This window comes from Symphalangus syndactylus, chromosome 3 (genome assembly GCF_028878055.3).
Source record: "Symphalangus syndactylus isolate Jambi chromosome 3, NHGRI_mSymSyn1-v2.1_pri, whole genome shotgun sequence".
Classification (NCBI taxonomy): Eukaryota; Metazoa; Chordata; class Mammalia; order Primates; family Hylobatidae; genus Symphalangus; species Symphalangus syndactylus.
In genome coordinates, this window is record NC_072425.2 from 140,403,252 (window position 1) to 140,428,825 (window position 25,574).

General features: G+C 43.7%; 1 protein-coding gene across 9 annotated transcripts in view; it reads left to right on the forward strand.

Moving 5' to 3' along the window:
• The first annotated feature begins 20,447 nt into the window (after positions 1–20,447).
• The window catches only part of GRAMD1B (GRAM domain containing 1B), a 273,173-nt gene continuing 268,046 nt past the window's right edge, over positions 20,448–25,574 (forward strand). For 2 of the 9 annotated variants that reach the window (XM_055273545.2, XM_063636593.1), the window contains exon 1: positions 20,450–20,926. Coding sequence is in view for 2 of the 9 variants with exons in the window: in XM_055273551.2 (XP_055129526.1) it covers positions 20,901–20,926 (26 nt within the window). In the remaining 7 variants the exon portion in view is untranslated. Of the gene's footprint in view, positions 20,927–25,574 lie in introns of all 9 variants that reach the window. The other 7 variants (XM_055273551.2, XM_063636594.1, XM_063636592.1 and 4 more) reach the window with 6 other exon arrangements.

Consider the following 25,574-nt stretch of genomic DNA (forward strand, 5'->3'; position numbering starts at 1 on the left):
ATCCTCCAAAATGTTAGTCATTAGGAAAATGCAAATCAAAACCACAATAAGAAATTACTACACATCTTTAAGAATAGCTAAAATTAAAAAGACTTATCATACCAAGTGCTGATAAAGATATGAAGAAACTAGGATTCTCACTATTTTGGAAAATACTTTTGAAAAATAATTTAGCAGTGTCTGAAGAAGTTAAAAAACATCCATCATGCCTCAGGCAGGCATTCATTCCTAGGTATTTACCCAAGAGAAACTGGAAAATTTCTCTAAGATGGTTTATATGACTATTCATAGTAGTTTTATTTTAATAGCTCCAAACTGGAAATAATCCCAAATGTCTATCAACAGGTGAATATTAGGTAATAAAGTATGATATATTTATACAATGCGATACCACTTAGCAATAGAAATATTGAGCTATGAGTACACACAAAACATGGCTGAATCTCGAAACAATTACGCTAAATGAAAGAAGTCAGCCGATGAACAGACATTTCTCAAAAGAAGGCATACAAGAGACCAACAAACATGAACAAATGCTCCACACCAGTATTCATCAGAGATATGCAAATTGAAACCACAGTGAAATACCATCTCACACCAGTCAGAATGGCTATTACTAAAAAGTCAGAAAACCACAGATGCTTACAAGGCTATGGAGGAAAGGGAACCCTTATACACTGTTGGTGGGAATGCAAATTAGTTCACCCCTTCTGGGAAGCAGTTTGGAGATTTCTGAAGGAACTTAAAACAGAGCTACTATTTGACCCAGCAATCTGATTACTAGGTAAATATCCAAAAGAAAACAAATTATTCCACCAAAAAGACACATGCACTTGCATGTTAATCACAGCACTATTTACAATAGCAAAGACATGGAATTAACCCAGGTACCTATCAATTGTTGATATGATAAGACAATGTGGTACATATACACCATGGAATACTATGCACCTATGAAAAACAACAAAATCATGCCCTTTGCATCAACATGGATGCAGCTGAAGGTCATTACCCTAAGCAAATTAACTCAAGAACAGAAAACCAAATATTGCATGTTTTCGTTTATAAGTGGGAGCTAAACATTGGGTATTCATGGCATAAAAATGGTAACAATAGAAACTGGGAACTACTAGAGGGAGGAAGGAGGAGGGTAAAGGTTGAAAAACCAGCTATTGGGTACTATGCTCAATACCCACATGATGAGATCATTTATACCCCAAATTTCAGCATTATGCAATATACCTAGGTAACAAACCTGCATGTGTACCCCCGATTCTAAAATAAGTTGTAAAAAAAGGAAAGTAAAGACACTTTTCTTGTCAGACAAAAAAAAAAAAAAAAAAGAAGCCAGACCAAAATAACAGTGAGTACTATACTATGCTATTCTTTTTATACAAATTTCTAGAAAATGAAAATTAATCTATAGCAACATAAGCAGATCAGTGGATGCCTGAGGATGGTTTTGGAGGGAGAGTGGAGAAGGCTGGGGAGAAAGGATTACAAAAAGTCTCAAGAAAACTTTTGAGGATGATAGATATATTCACTTTTTTTTCTTGTGCTTTGCCCTTGCTAGATGTGATGCCTGCCTTGTTTTGTTGCTCTGACTTTTCTATCACAAATCTGCCCTTCCCTGCTTCCTGCTGAGCTTTGTTTTGATTTTACTGCTTCTAAGAACTCCTTCCCAAAGGTCAGATGTGTCAAGGACATGTTGGGTAGGGCATTGCTCACCTGTCTGGAGACCAGCTCTCTATCTCTGATGTCAAAGTGAGCCACTCCTCACTTGAGGATCTCCATAGCGATGGATGGCAGCCCATGCTTGTCACAGTCCTCTCTGTTGCCGATGAAGACATGGGGAAGTAGTCTGACAACTGGATGGAAGAGGATGCAACATAGGACATTGACAATCTATACATTTTTATTTCCAGCGATGATTCTCATGCCATCTAGCAGTCAAAGATCAGTGTTTTCTGTACCCAAGAGGTAAGAAAATGCCTACTACAATATCCTGGGCTTTAAAGAAACAGCATTCATATTTGCTATTTCTGCCAAATTCTAAGGCCAGGCTAAACTTGCCAATACACTTAAGCACTTTGGCAGCCATGTTATTTTGCTGGACCTCATCTCTTGGCCCATTTGTACCTGCCTTCACGCTGACTTCTGCATGGATCCCCCAAGCTCCATTCATTCTCTGGATGATGCTAACAACTTCCTTTTGTCTTTGATATTCTGCATGGACTTTAAAATATTTACCCACTGGGGATATGCTATTCTTCCTGGACCTGTAGATCCATATTTTTCATAAGTTGGAAAAATTTGCAGCCAGTATCACTTTAAGTATTACTTCTCCATTTCTTCTACCCTCTCTTTCTGATACTCTGAATGGGTGTATATTAGACCTTCCAAATCTATTAATGTTTGTTTCATATTTTCCATTCTTTTCTCGGTATTGCATCCTTGGTCATTTCTTCAGGGATGTCTGCCAAATCATTAATTCTGTCTTCAGCTGTGTCTAACCTGTTAATTAACTCAATATTTTTATATCAATAATTAAAATTTTTAGTTCCTCTTGTTCCATTTTTTCCCACAAATTTATCTTTTCACTCCCCAAATTCATTTATGGATTAGATAATCCTGTGTTGGCATAGCTGTTCTATATTCTATATCTGACAGATCTCATATCTGTAATCCATAGGAGTCTAAATTCATTGTCCATTATTTTTGCCAGTTCTCAGTAATAGTAGCTTTCATTTTACGTTTAGTGATATTATGAGCTCATTGTTTGCCATAGTAGGTGAAAAATCTGAGCGTTTAAATTAAGGATTGGAGAAGTTTTCCTGCAGAGATTTGCTCCTGCTTTTGATAGTAAAGAGGAGGTGCCACCAATCTAGGACTATGTCAATGCATCAGTGACCTTGTCCCCACCCTTATATTCTCCCTGCTCTCCTTTGAGGGTCTCAGTTCATGGTGGAATCCCAGATCTCTCTTTCTTACCTTGAGGCTGGCCCCAAACTCGGTATTCTGGCAGCACTACTGCAACCAACATTCATCCTCTGGTAGATCAGGATTGACCTCTGTTTTTCTCTTTCTCTTTTTCTTTTTTTTTAATTTTGCAGCATAATTCTTTCCTCTTGTGAGACTGATGACATCTCAAATAACGTATTCTACCAGGCTTTGCTGTCTGTAGCTGGATCGCCTTGGAGCACACCCTCAGACATTGCCAGAAGAGGAAGAGTTTCACCTTGTCTCCCTTTCCCCTGCCTTTTTCATCTTTGATGCTACAGACACAAGGCATATAGGTATGCAGGCCTAGTGCTTGCTCAGGGCAGACGAAATATCAGTAGCTCAGCCTTAGCATCTGGCGAGACTTGGCATTAAGATATATTGCTGTGCCAAGCACGGTGGCTTGCATCTGTAATTCCAGTATTTTGGGAGGCCAAGGCAAAAGGATCACTTGAGTCCAGAAGTTTGATACCAACCTGGGCAACATAGTGAGACCCCAACTCTAAAAAATGAAATTAGCTGTGTGTGGTGACATGTGCCTGTAATCCTAGCTACTCAGAAGGCTGAGGTGGGAGGATTGCTTGAGGCCAGGAGGTTGAGGCTGCAGTGACCCATTGTCACACCACTGCACTCCAGCCTTGTCAATACAGCAAGACACTGTTTCCAAAAAAAAAAAAAAAGATATATTGCTAGACAGAAATGACTATCATGACTATCTGATTTTGTTTTGTTTTGCTTTTGAGTTAGGGTCTTGCTCTGTTGCCCAGGCTGGAGTACAGTGGCATGATCATAGCTTACTACAGCCTCACATCCTTAGGCTTAAGCAATCCTTGTGCCTTAACTTCCTAATTAGCTGGGAATACAGGTGCACACCACCACATCTGGCTATTTTTTGTATTTTTGTAGAGATGAAGTCTCACTCTGTTGTCCAGGTTTGACTCAAACTCCTGACCTCAAGCTATCCTCCCACCTTGGCTTCCCTAAATGTTTGGATTTACAGGCATGAGCCCCCATGCCCAGCCTGAGTATCTGATGTGATTGAGCTGAGTTTGGAAGGGGTGTGCTATGGTTTGAATATTTGTCCCCTCTGAAACTCATGTTGAAACTAAATCCCCACTGTAACAGTATTAAGAGGATGGGAAATCCAACTATGGTATTTGAGAGGTGGGACATTGGGAGGTAATTAGGATTAGATGAGCTCATGAGAGTGGGGCATTAGTATCTTTATAAGAAAAGAAAGAGAGACCTGAGCTAACATGCTGATTGGGTTTGGCTCTGTGTCTAAATCTCATGTTGAATTGTAATCTCCAGTGTTGGAGGAGGGACCTAGTGGGACATTATTGGGTCATGGGGGTGGATTTTCTGCTTGCTGTTCTCGTGATAGTGAGTGAGTTCTCATGAAATCTGGTTATTTAAGTGTGTAGCACTTCCCCCTTTGCTCTCTGTCCTGCTGGCCATGTAAAGATGTGCTTGCTTCCCCTTTGCCTTGTGCCATAATTGTAAGTTTCCTGAGGCCTCCCAGCCATGCTTCTTGTATAGCCTGCAGAACCATGAGCCAATTAAACCTCTTTTCTTTATAAATTACCCAGTCTCTGGTAGCTCTTTATAGCAATGTGAGAACGGACTAATATACATGCTTAGGTTGCCTGACCTGTGATGACATGTACTAGCTCAGGACACTGCAGAGAGTCTGTGCCAGCAAGAAGGCTCTCACCAGATGTGGCCCCTAGACCTTGGACTTCCAAGCCTCCAGAACTGTAAGAAATACATTTCTTTCCTTTATAAATAATCCCATTTCAGATATTCAGTTATAGCAACAGAAAACGAACTAAGTCAGGTGAGGCCAGGCATGGTGACTTGTGCATGTAATCCCAGTATTTTGGGAGTCCAAAGTGGGAGGATTGCTTGAGGCCAAGAGTTTAAGACTAGCCTGAGCAACATAGCAAAACCCTATCTCTTAAAAATAAAAATAAATAAATGAAAAAGACAGGGTCATATCTCTGAGGCATAGCCGTTTGGACTCTTCACTTTGTTTCAGGCTCCAGAATGGGACTCTTACCTTGGGCCTTACAGTTTTCCAGTCTGTCTGGTACCCTGCATAATGCCTCATAATTACCTCAGGATTAGAGTGTCAGTCACAAATCTTGCCTACCTGACAGAGATTCTTATCGTGGTTAGTGTTTGCCAACTCCCTTCCCTCGTACATGGGATTCTAATCCCTATAAGCCCTGGTTAGTCTCTGGAAATGAACAGATCTCTTGGAATCACAACACAGCTTTCTTTTCCTTAACAGTCTCATCCAACCACCTGGAATTTCACACTTCTAGCTTCACCCAATAGAAAGGACCTTCCTGATTTCAATATGTTTATGATTACATTAATTTTTTCCTCATCCATAGCCACTGGATGACATGAGCCTAAGACATCTGAGGTGTCCTTAACAGCTCAGTCTCTCTCTCTCTCTCTCTCTCTCTCTCTCTCTGTGTGTGTGTGTGTGTGTGTGTGTGTGTGAGATGGAGTTTCGCTCTTCTTGCCCTAGCTGGAGTGCAATGGCGTGATCTCAGCTCACTGCAACCTCCACCTCCCAGGTTCAAGCAATTCTCCTGCCTCAGCCTCCTGAGTAGCTGGGATTACAGGCTCCTGCCACCGCGCCTGGCTAATTTTTTGTATTTTTAGTGGAGACAGGGTTTCACCATGTTGGCCAGGCTGGTCTTGAACTCCTGACCTCAAGTGATCCACCAGCCTCAGCCTTCCGAAGTGCTGGGATTACAGACATGAGCCACTGTGCCCAGCCCAGCTCAGTCTCTTTAACTAAGACGTTTCTCCAGTCTCATCCAGGCCCCAGCTTCTGCTACTGCTCCTTATCTCAACCCCACCCCTCAAGACTTACCTCAAATGCCACCTCCTTCAGGAAGGCATCCCTGATCTTTCTCTTCTCAACTGGATGTATTTGTTCCTGCCTCATGATCCTAGCCCATAGGATCCTTTGTTTCCATTATATTTCTTTCATATTTCTATAATCCTGTGTTTTCTCAACCTTCTCATTAGACGGCAAATTCCTTGAGGGACTTATCTCATTTCTTCTTGTAACTCTTTAGGCTTGTGATCAAGGAATGCAATTGAATTAAAAAGAAAATAGTATTTTTACTTTCATTACCATTTGTATAATCATTTCCCTCATACAAGACAGGGCTTAATAATTCAATAAACACAGATACAATTATTTAGCCTCCCTAGAAATAAAGTTTCCTGTCTCTCTGTAGCAAAGGTATCAGGCAATCTTGGGTACGGAGAAAACAGAGGAGGAAATGGACCTTGGGATTGGGAGACTTCGGGAATTCAAAGAGAGAAAGCATTGCATTTCTGGTGTCAGAGAAAAAACGTCTGTGCTGAGAGCAGACACCAACAGCATACTAAATGACAGTAATAAAGCAAGGGCCAGACACTGAGGGTTTGACACCTGTAACTAAAAGATGTTTCTGCAGCCTTGCCAAGGAATCTTGTTATCATTGCCTTTATTATTAAGCAGCTGGTGCTCCAGAGATGATCCAAGCTTTTACTTCCTTTACGCTCTTTTAGCAGGGATATTTATTATGGCTGTCTCCTCCCATTTGTCTGCAAGGATTATTATACTATATGACTCTATGTCTCCAGAGTAAACTGCCCCTTCGAGGGTTATAAAATATGCCAGAGCGTCAGCAAGAGAAATAGGTTCTTAGCACGGATTCAGTAATTGGTGCTTCAATAAAACTAGAAGTTCGTCTCTTGCCATAAGCCTGGCTATTTCTATGATCTTTGGACTTCATGAAAGTTTTTTTTTTTTTTTTTCCTGTTAGAACATTAAGAAGAAAAGGAGCACCTCAGAATCCTCTGGGCAGTCCCTTTTTCTCACTGAAGTGACTGGCTTTGCTCACTGGGGACCTAGTGATAGCCAAATGTTCTGTGTACAATTAGTGCAAGATCTACATACATTCCTGCTACTTTTGTAGGTAATGCAGAAAAAAAAATACTGTGCAAATGGTACACAGCCTGGGAAAAAGTAGGGCAACCAAATCTGTGGCTTTGAAGCCACGGGAATCATCAAGAAACCCAATTAGACTATAAGCATGGTGAAATAGGTCAGAGGCTCATAAATCCTCACCTGGTGCTGGAATCCCGTCTGCAGCAAGCAGCAATTATACACTAAGTGATCACTGGCCTGCCCACTCTTCTAGCCCCCCACCACTCTGACCAGAGCTAGTTAGAAGTCAGCTGCAAAAAATATGTGTGTATCCAGTGAGAGCTTCCTGAGAAGGCAGTTCACAAGTATGGGAGCCATATTAGATCTGTTATTGGAATGGTCATTGCGAAAACACGACATCAGGAGGGATTGTGCAAGTCATCACTATGAATCTGAATGCCTGTGTTCCCCAAAATTCATATATGGAAATCCTAACCCCCAAGGTGATGGTAATTAGGAGGTGGGGCCTTTGGAAGGTGATCAGGTCGTGAGGGTGGACCCCTCACGCATGGGATTAGTGCCTTATCAAAGAGGCCCCGAAGAGCTGCCTTTTGTTTCTTCTACCATGCGAGGAAGTGAAAAGGTGCCGTCTCTGAACCAGGAAGCAGACCCTCACCAGAAAATGAATAGGCTGGTGCTTTGACCTTGGACTTAGCCTCCAGAATTGTGAGAAATAAATTTCTATTGTTTGTAAGATGCCTACTTTATGGTATTTTGTTACAACAGTAAATCTAATAGTTTGTGCTACTTCTAATATGTTCTCTGAACTAAGACAGTCATAAGCCCTGAAAGGAGGTGCATGATATTAACAAATAAGAAAAGGCCAAGGACAAAGCTCTAGTAGTGCTCCTTTAGAATTCAGCTCCAGGGGATTTAATGAGTGCTCTGGGCTCATTAAAAAAAGAAAAAAAGTATGTATAGGTATGCTGGACTTGGTGGCTCATGCCTGTAATCCCAGCACTTTGGGAGGCCAAGACAGGCAGATCTCTTGAGGTCAGGATTTCGAGACCAACCTGGTCAATAAGGTGAAACCCCGTCTGTACTAAAAATACAAAAATTAGCCCGGTGTGGTGGCACGTGCCTGTAGTCCCAGCTACTCGGGGGGCTTATATGGGAGAACCACTTGAATCCAGGAGGCGGAGGTTGCAGTGAGCCAAGATCACGCTACTGCACTCCAACAGAGTGAGACTTCATCCCACCTTCAAAAAATTAAAAATAACTTAGCCGGTGTGGTGGCACGTGCCTATAGTCTCAGCCACTCAGGAGGCTGAGGTAGGAAGATCACTTGAGCCTCTGAAGTCAAGGCTGCAGTGAACCATGATAGTGCTACTGCACTCTAGCCTGGGTGACAAAGCAAGACCGTGTCTCAAATAATAAATTATATTCTCAGAAAGTATATGTATCATCTATCTCTTCAAAAATAGATCCTGAATCGGACTCACTGCACCTTCTTTACTGGGACCACATTTGTGCAAGCCACTTGGTTTCCCTAGGTCTACCCTTGCTCTACTTCCAAACTGTTCTCCATGTAGCAGCCAGAGCCATCTTCTTAAAAAGTAATTTGAGTTTGAGGTGATGGATATCCTGATTTTATTATAACACATTGTATTAAAATCAAAATATCACATGTACTCCCAAAATATGTATAACTACGATTATCAGTTTAAAAAAACGAAAAAACATGAGAGGTTAAGTTGGGAGGATAGCTTGAGCCCAGGAGTTTGAGGTTACAATGAGGAATGATTGTGCCACTGCACTCCAGCCTGGGCAAGAGAACCAGATGTTGCCTCTTAAAAAAAATTAAAAATTAAACAAAATTTAAAAATTAAATTGCTAAATTAAAATTTAAAAAAGGAATTTGAATCATATCATTCCCTGTTTAAATTTTTCAATTACTTCCCATTTCTCTGAGGGCAAAATCTGAACTCCTGACCACAGCCCAGAAAAGCTTGCAAAGCTCCTCATTTCTCCAGCTCCCTTTCCCTTCTATCCCTTCCCTCCCTGTAGGGTAGACGTGGTGGCCATCTTTTAATTTCTGAAACATGCCAAACTTGTTCAATTATATGGAACTTTACACTTACTCATTCTTTTTCCTGAGACAATTTCTCCCTAGGTCTCGACATGTCAGGCTTCTTCTTATCCTGGCCTTGGCTCCAATACCTTTGAAGAAGCTTCTCTATCATCCCGGCTAAAGGAGCCCTTCACTCTTAATCATTCTGTAACCCATTGCCATACTTAACTTTTTTCATAGCACTTAACCTTATCTGGAATTTTGTTTACATACTGAGTTTCTGACTCTTTTCCAAAGACTAAGTGAGAGAAAATATTTTTAATTTTCTAGTCAACTAGTATATTCCTGCTATGGTTGGAATGTTTATCCTCTCAAAAACTCATCTTGAGACCTAATCCCCAATGTCACAGTATTAAGAAGTGGAGCCTTTAAGAAGGGATTGGGTAATAATGGCTCTGCCCTCATGGATGGATTCATCTACTCATAGATTAATGGATTAATGGGTTATCATGAGAGTAGGTCTGTTGTAAAAGCCAGTTTGGTTCTCTCTCATGAGCTTGCTCACCATGTGATGCCCTGTGCCACCTTAGGACTCTGCAGAAAGTCTCCACCAGCAAGAAGGCTCTCACCAGATGAAGTCCCTTGACCTTGGACTTTCCAGCCTCCAGAGCCATAAGAAATCAATTTCTTTACTTTATAAATTACAGTCTCTGATATTCAGTTACAGCAATAGAAAATGGACTAGGACAATCCCACACAGCAGACTTTTCATTAATGTTTGTTGAGTGAATGAAAGATGTACACAAGGATTTTAAAAGTGTATTTTGACTTCTACAGTAAGACTATCCAAACAGTAAGTTAATCTATGTTGGTGTGACTGGTACCTAGGAACTCTGGATTGATTCTCCTTTGCTAAATTATGCATTTAATCATCTCTCCTAGTGCTTTGTTAGAGATTCTCCAACCTCTGCTTTTCTGGAAACTATAATTGAACTCAAGAATTCAGTGCTTTACTTGCCCATGATTTCTCAGAATTACTGACTATTGGTCTATGATTGCATTTGGTGTGTAATTTCAGCACTCTGGAATGAAATCATCTGAGCATCACACTTGGACTAATTTAGAGTGACTAGAGGCTCTCCTTAGGAGTCTTCACTGAATCGGGGTTCCACTTTCTGGTTCTTATTGCTTGCCTGCCTTGTCTGTAGTATCTCCTGTTAGGGTCTCCAGGAGAGGCTTTTCCCATAATAGTTTATAGTCAGTCAGTAAACATTGTCTATGATTGACTCTGTAATGACCTCCTGGGTTCCCTTCAGGCCCCTAAACTGCCTTAACATGTAGCCCCAGCCTAGTTCTGGGAGGAAGCAGAGTAAAGTTGTTAAGTATCCAGGATATGGACTCTGGTTCCCTGAATTTGCATCTCAGCTCTGCCACATGCTGGTGATGTAATCTTGGTCCTTACCTTTCTAATCTTCAAGTGATTCTGACTTTATAACCTACCCAGTTCCCAGATCCCTGTTTGTTCTCACTTGCCCTTTCAGGGAGGGGACCCAGACGCTGGACATCTGCTGACCTCCTTGTTGCCCCACTGAACAGCCCACATTGCCTGTGTCATTGCACTCCATCTGTAGAGTGACTTCTATTTGGGGGCCTCTCTGCTCAGATCATTTCCTAATGCCTGTCAATATCTCCAGATGTCATGTGCCATTTGCCAGGATGGGCTCTTTCTCATTATCTGCTACTGTGTCTCTCCCCAAGCATAGACTCCATCCATGGCAGACTTCAATTTTGGGTCTGAGATCCTTTGGAATGTCCTGCAACTAAACTCCTGTTCTGTGGCCTCTAACATTAGGTGGAGAATCTGGTGGCAGAGAATAAGCAATGGGACTTTGACAAAAGACAGGGCATTTCATCATCAGCCACCATTACTAAAAGGCTTTATTGATTGTTTGTTGGCATGTGATGCTATACTTAGTGCTGTATGAAGCCATCTAATCAAGACTCAGCACCCACCCAGAAGATTTATAGTACAATCCAAGACACCATATTGGCTTCCTGATGCTACTTTTTCTTCATGTGATCCAACCTGATTTCTTTCTAGCCTCATCATTTCTTTCGGGCTAGGAGAAATTAGACCCGGAAAAGCCATTCAAAAATAAAACACCTTACCAGCTGCTGTTCTCAGTAGCCACCACCTGTAAGAATGGAGTCTGACATGGTTGAGATGTCTGATAGATTTTCTTTGTGAGACACTTCATGTTGCAAAACTTATTAGCTAATTTCCTGGCATCCCATACGGTTTCATTCTGTTTTTTTTTTCTTTGTATTATTCAAAAGAGAAAAAGCAAAGTCCAAAAAAAAAGAAAAATCTAACCCTAAGATTTGCAGTGAATGAGAATCTGTGAGCCTGGGACATGATGCCCTTAGAACCCAAAGTTTGACCACTTGCTGTTTTGAGTAAAAGGAAGTGCTGGAGTCACCCTTTCAGGGTCAAAGACTCTGGCACAGCAGCCTGCACAAGTGCCCATGATGTCATGTCAATGGGTAGAATCCTAGGGAATGGGAGTCCTGTGTGTGTTAGAGATGCCAGGAAATGTCTGGAGGGAGGGACAGAGGGGATGGATTGCCACCTCGGGCTCTGTCCCAATTGTCTCCTTGGAGAAGTACACTTTGGGGGAGACTTTCCATTTCACACAATAAAGAGGGAACCTCATGGGGTCCATCTAATTCAACATTCCTATTGGGCCAGGCACGGTGGCTCACACCTATAATCCCAACACTTTGGAAGGCCGAGGAGGGTGGATCACTTGAGGTCAGGAGTTCGAGACCAGCCTGGCCAACATGGTGAAACCCGTCTCTATTAAAAATACAAAAAGAAGGCCGGGCACGGTGGCTCATGCATGTAATCCCAGCACTTTGGGAAGCCGAGGCGGGAGGATCACGAGGTCAGGAGATCAAGACCATCCTGGCGAACACAGTGAAACCCCATCTCTATAAAAAATACAAAAAATTAGCTGGGCATGGTGGCACATGCATGTAATCCCAGCTACTTGGGAGGCTGAGGCGGGAGAATTGCTTGAACCCAGGAGGTGGAGGTTGCAGCGAGCCAAGATCATGCCATACTGCACTCCAGCCTGGGCAACAGAGCGAGACTCTGTCTCCAAAAAAAAAACAAAAAACAAACAAAACACACACACGCACAAATTAGCTGGGCGCACACCTGAAATCCCAGCTACTCAGAAGGCTGAGGTGGGAGAATTGCCTGAACCCTGGAGGCGGAGGTGGCAGTGAGCCGAGATCATGCCACTGCACTCCAACCTGGATGACAGAGCGAGACTCTGTCTCAAAAACAAAACAACAAAACAAAACACTCCTATTTTGTAGATGAGGAAAGTGAGACTCAAAGAAGAGAAGTAACTTTCCCATGGTCACACAGCTTGATTCCAGTGAACTTTGAACAAGAAAAGCATGGATCTCCTGAGGTCTCGCTTGTGTTTATCCACCAGCTCAAGCTGCCACTCTCCCATACCCCGCTGGTATCTTTTTGCCTCTGTTTCTTCAACAATGGGCCACAACACCCAGTGGGGAAAGAGAGGATGACAGAAGCCATTTGGAAATCCTTGAGGGCACACCTACATCATAGGTGCCCTCATCCCTCTCTGTGGCCATGCCCCTGGCAGAGCCTCCTTTCAGAGCCTGTGGTAGGCCGTGCAGGGTTGGACGGTGCCCATAATCGGGGAAAATGCCCCTGATTGGATTAACAGACATGGTTCATAGGACCGAATCCCATTTCCCTCACTTGAAAGCTGGCTTTTCGAAGCTCAAATAAGCTGGTGATACAGGCCAGATGGGAGCTCCTGGGAGAAGGAGGAGGGGAAGAGAAGTTCCCCTACTTGGCAAGAGGGATAGTGCAGCCATGGCCGCCCCTCCCCCAACCAATCTGGTTTCTCTTTGTGCTGGGCTGACAAGGGGCAGCTGGTGAAGCTGGCAGGGAGAGGGCCAGAGTGAAGTAGCCAAGTGTCCATGGGCAAAGGCCAGCCTTGGGGAAGGGAATGACGTCCCAGGGCACCCCTCCCTCAGACGTGGGCGCTGACCTCAGAGCCTCCCTGATCCCTGGTAAGCTGGGACTCAGAGGACCTCATCAGAGCATCCAGCCAGCAGCAATTTTGCACTTGGACTCTGGTGTCAGACTCTGGTTTTAAATCCCCAGTCTGCTCTTACTTGCTGTCTCACCTTGGGCAAATTACTTCACCACTCCGGGCTCCATTTCCTCATCTACAAAACGGAGATGATAATAGTACCTACTTCACAGCATGACTCACAATTAAATGAGTAACTAAAATGTAAAGCACTTCTAACAATGTCTGAAATTTGTAAGAACTAAATAAGTATATGCTATTATTATTATTATAATTATTATTATGTCTTTTCTATTCTTTTTGGCACAGGAAAAACTGAACATTTAGCCTGAAGGTCTGTGAGAGGCAGAGAGAAAGATTCTAGCTCCCGGAAACTCTGTTCAATGGCTGGAAATCTCAAGGATTTCTCTGGCCTTGCTGTGGCCTTTTCTTTCTTTCTTCCTTTTTTTTTTTTTAATTTTGTCGCTTTCTGGTGACTGGCTTGGTCATGGAAATTTATGAGGGGCATTCTTTAAGGAATGATATGTTTTCAGATTCATGAAGCCATCAGGATCCAAAATCTGGAAAATACCTCTTTTGCTAGAGCAGTGGAGGGGCAGAAATCAAGGCCAGGGCTGCCGTTTTCTTTTTTTTTTCTTTTTATTATTATTATACTTTAAGTTTTAGGGTACATGTGCACAATGTGCAGGTTTGTTACATATGTATCCATGTGCCATGTTGGTGTGCTGCACCCATTAACTCGTCATTTAGCATTAGGTATATCTCCTAATGCTATCCCTCCCCCCTCCCCCCACCCCACAACAGTCACCTGAATGTGATGTTCCCCTTCATGTGTCCATGAGTTCTCATTGTTCAATTCCCACCTATGAGTGAGAACATGTGGTGTTTGGTTTTTTGTCCTTGCGATAGTTTACTGAGAATGATGGTTTCCAGTTTCATCCATGGCCCTACAAAGGACATGAACTCATCATTTTTTATGGCTGCGTAGTATTCCATGGTATATATGTGCCACATTTTCTTAACCTAGTCTATCGTTGTTGGACATTTGGGTTGGTTCCAAGTCTTTGCTATTGTGAATAGTGCCGCAATAAACATACGTGTGCGTGTGTCTTTATAGCAGCATGATTTATAGTCCTTTGGGTATATACCCAGTAATGGGATGGCTGGGTCAAATGGTATTTCTAGTTCTAGATCCCTGAGGAATCGCCACACTGACTTCCACAATGGTTGAACTAGTTTACAGTCCCACCAACAGTGTAAAAGTGTTCCTATTTCTCCACATCCTCTCCAGCACCTGTTGTTTCCTGACTTTTTAATGATGGCCATTCTAACTGGTGTGAGATGGTATCTTCTTTTCTATCTGTGTTAACCTCGATGAATTTCCTTCACCTCTCTGAGCCTCAGCTTCCTTTTGTACAAATCGGGAAAAGTTGGATCTATCTCAAAAGACTGTTTGTTAGCCAACAAGAATGTGTTTGAAATGCTATATTCAAATGTAAGATAGTAGAGATTCTTATATGTCATAAAGGATTTCGATTCTCACATTATATACTTATCGTGTGGCAAGTTACTTAACCTTTGTTAAGAATCAGCATCTTTTCTATAAAGTAGAGATAATTAAACTAACTTCACAGGGTGATTGTGAGGGTTACAGAAAATCTTATGTTGATAGCACTCATTACAATATCTGAAATGTAGTAGTTATTTTAAAATGTTGGCTTTTTATCCATCCCCTGCCCACCCTAGGCCCCTTAATCCATACACATCCACACATCCACATAGCAGATCTTTCTGAGAAAGAGAAACTCAGTGGAATCCCCTGATGAGAGAATGTGGACATTTGGGTGGTTTTGTCCCCTGCAATCTCAGCTGCGCAGGTGCCATTATTATTACAGAAGTTTCTTGTTATATTTTGTCTGGAAAAATAACAAAGCTTTTGCTCTTCTCTCTTGCCTTTTCTCTCTTACTAATTTGATTTCTCTTCAAATCACCTTAACAAAAATAGAGTGTTGTGTTCTGTGTCAGGAGTTGGGGTTTTGACCTCCTGGAGTGGGTAAAATTGGCCCTTTTCTAATCCTAAGGCTGCTACCAAAGGGCACCTGATGATTTGACTTAACCCCACTGGGAAGTGACTGGGAAGAATGAGCTGCAGCTAATTACAGTGACTTAGTGGGGAAGGAGTCACATTTTCACCCTAGATGTGGCTTTCTTGCTGGGGAGGAAGGGGAGGGTCATGTGGAGGGGTCCAAAAGGATATTTTGGGTGAGAATGAGAGGGAAAGAGGAAGCATTCATTCACTGTCCTCATTCCACATGTTTGTGTTCCTACTAGCGGTAGGAAGAAAATTATGTCTTTATTTCTCTGTTGATACAAAACGTCTTCTCTGATCACCTAATGCCCTGTTTTCTTTTAGTGGGCTAATGGGAGCGCTGGAAGCTTCACATGTTCTAGGCTGACAGACACAGAATCCAGTGAGCGGGACCTTGGGGGAGATGAGTGAGAAACTAATTTGCTTGGTTCCATTTCTAACTTAATTGGGCATTAATTAACATCTGTTCCACAATTGCTCCAGAAAAAGAGAAACATTTCCAGCCCCACCATGTCCCATAATGTGTGTTCTAGTACACAATATGCCTACATTCCCCTAAGGCTGAAATGACTACGGGGAAGCTGGTAGTTTTACATTTTGTCATTGGGTTAATTTCGTGTCTCACTTCATAAATTTTCTAAACTTTAGGGTTTTTTTTTTTCTAAATTTTCAAAGTAAGGATATGGTTACCTCCCTCTTGAAGTGGCTGTAAGGAGTATAGCTAGATATAGATATAGATATAGATATAGATATAGATAGATGATGAATGTAAATCCCCTAGCCCAGTGCCTGGTGTTTAGTAGCTACTCAATTAAAGGAAGCTTTTAATTATATGAACAATTAATATCCTTTTTTGTTCATTTCTGGGCTTGCTCAAAAGTATCTACTACTGAGATATTTTGGAGCTTGCTCTAAGTATCTAGTACTCATTTCCTCCTAGCTCTGGAGGAACACAGCAGTTGTTGGGATGACTATAATAGGCTTAGTACTGCATAGGAAGAAAAGAAAGAGAAAGATTGACTTTACATTCTGGGTTCTGAGAGCTCTTGGGTTCAGCACAACTCTCTGTATCACCAAGCTATACAATGACAATTATGCTCTATGACTACTCTGCTACTACCACTGCTATCACACTTAGGAATACTGCTAGAGTTTTGGGTGTTAACTCTGTGCCAGGGGTTTATATACGATAATATTGTTGTCTAGTGTTATTATGCTGATTTTATAAATGAGACAACTGAGGCTTAAGAGGTTAAGCAACTTGTCTAGTATCCCAAAATTAGTGAGAAATACAGATGAGATTAATACCTAGGAAGGTCTAGCTTAAAAACCCATGCTCTTAACCACCTTGCTATACAGCCCAAGTGGTCTGAAAATTTGCCCTAGGGAGACAGAAGGGAAAAGCAGGGATAGAAGAACTGTATCTCTGCAGCTTTGCCAAATCTGTCAAACAGGGGAGATTGACTGAAGCAACTTCTTTCCCTTTCTTCATGCCAAGCAAGGAACTCAGAGAAGAGCATACCCAAGGTGACATGTTCCCCTTTGATCTAAGGACACATTAACCTGGTAAGTTTCTAGACCTAGAAACAGCACTCACCAAATGCCTAGGGTGAGTTAACACTAACTAGTCTTCTCTGTGGAGGTCACAAAGACTGGGCAGTCACTTGGGTTGCTGGTGTTTTCAGGGTGCAGCATAGTGTTCCCTAAATTTGTGTCTTAGATCATTAGTTCCTCAAGATGTTCTATGAGGAAGGATTTCCTGATTCAATGTTTAACAACTGAGACACTGTATATCCCTCTCTTGGAAATTCACGATGCCCATAAACATAGTAAAGGCTCTGAAAACTCTTGCAATAAAAAAAAATTAACAAAATGAAAAATGGCTTATTTACTTTGCTTAACTCATTATTTCCCAAACATACTTGGCCATAGAACCATTTGTTGGAATGTCATCCATTCATATTGCAAGGAAATAGTGTTCCATGGAACAGATGTCAAGAAATCTTTGCATAGTGCAAAGGACACTGGATTAGGAGGCCAAAGACTAGCTCCATTTCAGCTTTATTGATGTGTATACATCAGTTTTCCTCTTTGGGCTGTAACATGAGAAAGTTGATCTGTGTAATCTCCAGGCCTCCTTCTAGCTCAATATGTTTGTGACTATGGCTACATCCACAGGATATGATGAAAGATTAAAACATAGAAAACACATTCCTAATTCTGGGAATTTAATTTAATTTAATTTTGTTTTATTTTATTTTATTTTATTTTTTGAGAAAGGGTCCCCCTCTGTCATCCGAGGCTGGGGTGCAGTGGCATGATCTTGGCTCACTGCAGCATCAACCTTCCAGGCTCAAGCAATCCTCTTACCTCAGCCTCTTTAGCAGCTGGGAGCACAGGTGTACACCACCTCACCTGGCTAATTTTTATATTTTTTGTAGAGATGGCGTTGTGAACATAGAACTCTTGGACTCAAGCAATCCTCTTGCTTCGGCCTCCCAAAGTGCTGAGATTACAGGCGTGAGCCACCGTGCCCAGCTAGAATATTAAATTAGATAAAAGAAATACATGTAGGTTAGAGCAGCGTATAGTAACTGGCAGTACATAATAAATGTTTAATAAATTTTTGCTAAATAAAAGAGGCAATGTGGAAAAGATAAAAGTACATTTAAATGAAACAAACTGGTTTAAAAGGATCTTAAGTAAAGGATTAATGAGACCATGAGTGATTGAGATGTAGTTGGAATGCTTCCAGGTAGAGATCAATTTTGAGCAGTTTAGAAAGAGAAGGAAAGGCCAGATGTGGTAGCTCACACCTGTAATCTCAGCACTTTGGGAGGCCAAGGTGGGCGGATCACCTGAGGTCAGGAGTTCAAGACCATCCCGGTCAACATATAGAAACCCCGTCTCTACTAAAAATACAAAAATTAGCCAGGCGTGGTGGTGTGCGCCTGTAATCTCAGCTACCCAGGAGGTTGAGGCAGGAGAATCGCTGAAACCCGTGGGGCAGAGGCTGCCATGAGCCGAGATGGCGCCACTGCACTCCAGCCTGGGCAACAGAGCAAGATTCAGTCTCAAAAAAAAAAAAAAAGAAAGAAGGGAAGTAATTTAACATTTTTATTCACCACTTACTATGTACCAGAAAATTTATGGATGTTATGTTAATCTTTGCGACCCTATGAAGCTTCAAAAAGTTTAAAACTTCCTCAGAATCACACTTGTGGTAACTGGAGATCAAGAGGTTGGAACTAATAGACCACTGGTGTTTTAATTTTAAAGTCCCAGAATCTAGGAATGTGTTCTCCATGTGGTTTGTTTTTGTTTTTATTTTTTTGAGACAGAGTCTCACTCTGTTGCCCAGGCTGGAATGCAGTGGCACAATCTCAGCTCACTGCAATCTTCGCCTCCCAGGTTCAAGTGATTCTCGTGCCTCAACCCCCAGAGTAGCTGGGCCACAGGTGCAAGCCACTAAGCCCGGCTAGTTTTTGTATTTTAAGTTAAGACAGGGTTTCGCCGTGTTGCCCAGGCAGGTCTTGAACTCCTGGCCTCAAGTGCTCTGCCTGCCTTGGCCTCCCTAAGTGCTGGGATTACAGGTGTGAGTCACCACGCCCGGTCGTGTTTTCCATGTGTTTTAATTTTTCATCATGTCTTGTACATCCAGTCATCGTCATAGATTCAGGGAGCTAGGAGGCCTGGAGATGATACAGGCCAACGTTCTCATTTTCAGCCCCGGAGTTCAAATTCTTACTCGGCAATCTGCTTCTCAAAGGCCACAATTTGACTAAAGAACTCTTCTTGATTAATAGGATAACTGCAAGGGAGCTTTCATTATTCTCTGTTACCTGAGTGCACGTAATTGTGGAATAGGTTATCACGACTTCCCAAAAGAGAGTGTATGAGTGCATGCAACACATTGGAAAACACCGAACGGGAAGGAGCTGGAGAGAGGGTGCCCTGAGAAGCAGTTCCAGAGGAGTCCAGTGAATGCCCGAGGGAAAGGCATTTGGGAGGGAGAAGACTCTGCCAGAGATAATAACATCTTCTGGGAAAGGAAAATTAATGCTACGACCCCCTCGGCGGTCTTCCAGTGAGAAACATCTTTTGATTTATAAGTTGACACCACCAGGTAGTATTTTAGTGTAGGTGTAAGAAGCCAATGGGGGAAAATGTGTCTCTTTTGTGGGTAATATAAAAATATCTGTGTCAGAGAGTGGTTAGAATGACATGAAAGATGGAGAGGAGGATGGAAAATAATAAGTGGAAAATGGGGGTTTTATAAAGCAGATCTTGTTGGCTGGGTCTCTGGGAGAAAGCAATGAAGAAGGACTTGTTATTTCACTCTTTCAAGTTCTTAGAATGGTTGCCAACAAAATCAGCGCTGTGGCACCTCTGGTGGTTTTCATTCTTCATAGTCTTCCTAGAAGAACAGAGGGCTTAGAAGTGGTTCTGCTGAGACTGGGGTGTGAACTTGTAAATCAGCTGATCGCGCTTTCCTCATGGGCTCAGGAAACCTCCCAGAGACATGAATGCCCTTGGCATAAATTAGACTGACAACCCTACCTCCCGGGCCACCCAACACCCAGTCCCAGGTAAACGTGTTCTTTTCCAGGTTTGGGAACTTGGATGCCCCCTGGCACTGGGGTAACTCAAGTCCCTGCTTCCCTAGCTAGCTGTGTGATCCTGGGCAGCCAATGGACCTCTCCGAGCTTCAGTTTTCTCATCTGCAAAATGAGCGCTTTGAACTTGATGAATCCTTGGTGTCCTCCTGTTTTGCAGTGCCATGCTTTCAACACTATCCAGTCCAGATGCTTCCCCATCGTGAAGATCCTCCGGGTCACCTGTGCACTCCTGCTAATCTCTGCCATTTGCCTTCTTAACACCCTTTCCATACCTTCCCGTGGAACACGGTAATCTGGTTTCCACATGGGCTAATGTCTCCTCCTAGCTGCAAGGCAGCGGCGCTTCTGGCGTTGGTTTCCGCACTAAACTTGATGGTCTGATTTTAAAGGTTGATTTTAAAGAAACTGTCTGGTTGTATGTCCCCGAGTTACACTGCAGTGCTAAATGTTGGAGCGAGGCAATACCGGGAGAATCCAGGCAGCAGGCTTCACCCAGAGAGGGAGGGTGAGGGGAGGAGAGAGACAGAGAGAGGAGAGAGGGGGAATGAAAGGGGAGAGAGAGGGACCGAGACCGGCGAGCGGGAGACAGGAGCGGAAACCACAGAGGCAGAGTCAGGGCCGACACTGAAGAAACGTAGATGCACAGGGAGGGGCCGATATTAGTGTACAGAGAGAAAGAGGGAACGCGGTGCGGTGACACCTAGCCTCGGAGACAGTGGGAGCTCCGAGCCCACGGAGAGCGGGGGAGTTCCGCTTCCTCCCGCCCCAGCGGCTCCCGCCCCGCCTGGGCGCAGCCGGCTGTCCCGGCTCCGAGGGTGCAGCGCCCCCAGGCGCAGCGCGAGTGCGTGGAGCTGGGCTCCAGCACGACCCCGCCGCTCGGGTTTGGGTGTCCTCAGGCTCCGCGCTCCTCCTCCCGTCCTCCAGATGGGACTGGCTCTCCTCTTTGCAAAGCCAGGCTCGCGGGGAGACGCGGTGAGCAGTAGCCAGCAGCTGGTGTGCCGTGGACGCCGCTGACCGCCGCGCGCCCGGACCGGGTGTCCACATGAGTGCCTCTCCCAGCAGATCCAGGTAAGAACTTCCCGACCTTCCTGAGCCCTAGGAGGAACACACAGGGATGCCGAGTGATGGTGAGGGATTCGGGTGAAACTGCAGGCTGTGGAAACACTGGAGTGGGGGGTGGGGGTGCTGTTACAGCGGAATTTTCTTAGTGAAACATCAAAGTTACCTGAGGGCCAGGTAAAGCTATTAACATGGATTATAGTTTGGCTGAGGTGTCCCGCACCTGAGAGTTGGTGTCCCCAGGAAACCACTGAGATAGACAGATTATCTCCTCCATGAATTTCTGGAGGTGGCGGAGCTGGCTTCCTTCTCCATTCAGTACTGGAGATGTGCACAGAACAGGTAGTGAGGACACGGTTGGTTGAGCATGGAGACTGCCTCTCCTCCTATCCTGCTGGCGAAAGTTTGAACTGGAAACACTGGCTTCCCTTGTTCTGGGCAGTGCTGCCATCTCCCTACCTAGCTGCCCCATCAGTCTTATGCCTATTCTGCTTGCATGGTAGAAGTCCAAGATTTGACAAAAAGACAAAGTGTACATCATGGGGGTACCGAGGGAGAAAAGGGAAAGGCTCTACTTCTCATTTCCTCTGAGGGTGGAAGTGAGAGGTTCCATCCCAGGGGAAACAGAGTTACACTTGTGGAGTAGATGAAGGAATGAGAAGGTGTGGTCATTAGAATGCAGTTTTTAGAGCCCAAACAACTTGTTTGCACCCATCAGCCAACCTCATGCCTGGATAAACTTCATTCCTCAAAAAGTTCCTCAGCAGGATATGCAGGCGCCAAGGTAACATGAACAAACAGTTGCTCGCGTGCCCCCAGGCTTTAGTTTCTGGTGGGTCTGGAGCAATTGTGAAGGACAACTCCACCCAAGGCCCAGTATTGAAGAGGGGTAGGGTGGGAGGATTGTACATATCGCGAATGCTTGGCAAATCTCTAGATTTTTTTTCCTCCTAGGAAATAATAATTTTTAAAAAGGCTTGTAAAAAATAATAAAATGTTTCATGACAGCAGCAGATGTAAAACTCCCACGACTCTGAGCGAGGACAAAGAAATTTGTGCAGGGGGCTGAGCTTTCTCCTCTGCCCACGCCTACATGGGCACATCACCTTTTGGAGATACAAATAGTGTTTTTAGTGTTTTATGGATGAGGAGCCCTTCTCCTGGGAACTTTTTGGGAGGGGCGGATCTCAGCTGGGGCTCTCTCTTTGAGTTCAGGAAACTGAATAGTAGAAATAGGTTGAAAATGCTACATTTCTACACACTACCCCAAGGTCCCACTGTACTCCTAATCGATACAGAAACTCATTGTGGAACAGACATAGTCAAAGAGAGGCACTCCTGCTTCCTAGTGTAACGCACACCGATCTCTCTCTCTTCTCTCTTTCACTTAATAATATTTAGGAGGTTAGACAGGAAAGTGTAGACATGTAACTCTTATTCCCTCTATTCAACTATGCCTCCTGCCTTTGTTCCTTACTTGAAGATCATGTCTCTTGCTCCTACTGAATGTCCCTATTTATGTCACCTTCACTGCATCTTAGAGCTTTAGTTGCCTTTGATAGTGTACAGCGAGGTCTCCAGTGTTTGCCTGAAGGCCCCTTCCTTTGGTGCATTTATTTGTAACTTGCTTCGGAGATCTCATCCTCACCTTGCAGTTTGGATGAAGAGTTCTGCTGGACGTCACTGGTGTTCAAGAGAGCCAGGGTCTCAAAAGGGCATGTGGTAGTTCTAGTTTTTTCCATCCATGCTCAAAAGCTGTTTGGTTTTGGAGATTTGGGGCTGTGCTTTGGTGATAGTGTTGGAAAGAAACCATTGTGAGCAACTGATCAATACCTAGCCAAGCTGGGGTGCCAATTTGACATTGTCACAAAAAGTGAGTGCCCTATTTGGTTGCCTGATCAGCTGTGTTCAACGATCATAGGCCTGGAATGAAATAACCTTTCCTTCCTTCCTTCCTTCCTTCCTTCCTTCCTTCCTTCCTTCCTTCCTTTCACGGAGTTTTGCTCCTGTTGCGCAGGCTGGAGTGCAGTAGCACAATCTCGGCTCACTGCAACCTCCGCCTTCCTGTTTCAAATGGTTCTCCTGCCCCAGCCTCCCAAGTAGCTGGGATTACAGGCACCCGCCATCATGCTCGGCTAATTTTTTGTATTTTTACTAGAGATGGGGTTTCACCATGTTGGCCAGGCTGGTCTCGAACTCCTGACCTCGTGATCCGCCCACCTCAGCCTCCCAAAGTGCTGGGATGACAGGCGTGAGCCACTGTGCCTGGCTGAAATCACATCCTTCTAAGGGGATGGCACTTGTCCCTGCCATCTCCTTCCAGCCTTTGCTTTTCCACCATAGTAGTCATTTGATGTCCTAGCCAGATTAGCTCACTGGTGGCCCCTCTCAGTACACCCATCTGTAATATGTATGCTTGTCACTGAAATCACCAGCCCTATGTCTGCAGCTGGACTCCAGAGGTGTTTCCACTGCGCTGCTCCCACGGTCGGCTGCTTTTGCACAGGTGGCTTGCAGTTTTCAGTGTTTGTGGCTTTGGGCTGCTGTTTACAACACTGCTAGGAATTATCACCCATTCTGCTTGCCCTGCAGAAGAGGTCACTTTCCCCTGGGGTGTCTGCTGCACTTCATACTCTTGCTTTTCATGGATATTTCAGCTTGATCAAGATTTTTACTTCTTCTTCTCCTTTCCCCCTTTTGCACCTGTGGACTGGTGCATCAGGGAATACATTTCTTTTCCTGTCTAGGCATGGTCATTCTTCAAATGGTAATAAAAGCCTTCATTCCTTGATTTGATCCAGTGCCCCGATACGTACAAACCAGAAACACTGCACATATCTTTTGGCTGTAAGAGTTCCATATACCCTTTATTTTGGTGCATACAGATCTGACTTCTAAGGTATACTCCAGTATCTGCTCTGCTTCATACCTGGTAGGTCTGCATTGCACATCTGCGTAACGAATGGACATTGCCAATAACAGACAGGAGGAGTGGAAACAGTGTTACCGCAGAGAAAGAGAAAGAGAGAGAGAAACTATCTTAGGAAATGGGATCGTAAGTAGGCACATGGTCTTATGAGGGTCACCTTAATTTATTAAAGCCTCATTTGGTAGATATGAGAATAGAATTTATTAGAAGGTGGACCACTTGGCAGCAGACTCATATACAGATCTATAAGATATTTAAGTACTTTTCTAGAATGGGTTGACATTGATGAATCTGTGACATAATGGTCAGTTAACCATCTTTCCTCTAAGGCTTTCCTTAAACCAACAGCAATGCTGTCTTCAGAAAGTTGCTGGTGATCCACAGTAGGGGAGAGGAATATCTCCAGTTGTTCATGAGCATCACAGGTGAAGAACCCATTCTAGGCATATTCTAGGCATATTGAATGAGCTAAACTGTGTTGGTTTCATCAGCCATTCTAACTGGCTTAAAACAATCTGAATCCTTTGGTTTGAAACCAGGTCAAATGGTGAGACCTTTTTGAGATCCTAAGGGGCATAAAGCAGGAAGTATCTTTCTCCTCTCAGCACCCTCATAGGCTCTTGGTGCAACTCTGGATCTTCTGGTAAAAGAGAAGTTTTTCCTTTCTGAGCTAAGCTTGCAACAGGGTTAATTTGGGGGTGGCCATGGGCTTCAGGGGTCGGAATTGGAGAGTGCAACTTGCATTTTTTTTTTAAAAAGCTTCATAAAAATAAAAATTGATTTATACAAAAACAGAAGGCCAGTGATGTACTACCTGCCTACTCCCCCACCCCTTGAGTTGCTGAGCTCAATGGATAGTAAACATATTAATCTAGATGAGGAAGTATAAAAAGGCCATCTTTGCAGCTCATCTGCTATCCAATCTAACTGATCTCTGAAATCCCATCTTTCTAAATATGTTCCATGTCTGGGACTTGGGGAAGGGGTCCACCCCCTCCCAAGAGGCGGGGATGGAAGAAAGCAATTCCCAGAAAAGTTTGTGAGATCCAGCGAACCTGGAGATACAGGCTGCCCCGGAAGGCAAGGGCAGCCCTGGTGAGGGTGCCGGATGCATGGGAGGAGAACCAGTCCCTGGGAAGGAGAGAAAGAGAAATGACACATAGAAATGATGAGGGAGGGGAGGGTGGGGCGGCGGAGGGAGGAAGCAAGCCAAGGAGGAGGAGGGAGAGGAAACAGATGGAACAAGAGGAAGATGCAGCGAGCAAACGCAAGAAAAGGCCAAAGAGGGGAAAAGAGCAGAAGATAAGTGAAAGCAGCACCTTGCTTTCAGGTTTTTTCTCTTCCCCGTTTTCCTCTGGCAGAGGGAGAATGCAAGCGAGCCAGCAGAACAGCATGGTTTTTGTGCTTTGGAGGCTTCTCATTGAAGCTGTCAAGCCTCAACCCCTCACGGCAGCTCATTCTATTTTTATATTTTGCAGAATGGAAATTAAACAAATGACCCCGTGATGGCGTTTTCATGAAGATTTTATCCAGCACACCCACACAGCCAGCGCTGGGGTGGCTGAATATTTAGCATAATATTCTATTTAATCAGATAAGAAGGTATCCTCAAGAGAGTGGCAGACATGAAGCCTGGGCTTTGATAACTGCCTGTAAAGAACTGCTTTGATGAGGGTGGGCAGAAGTCAGAAAGGAACCTTGTTCTCTGGCTTTTGGGCTTGTTAGCAG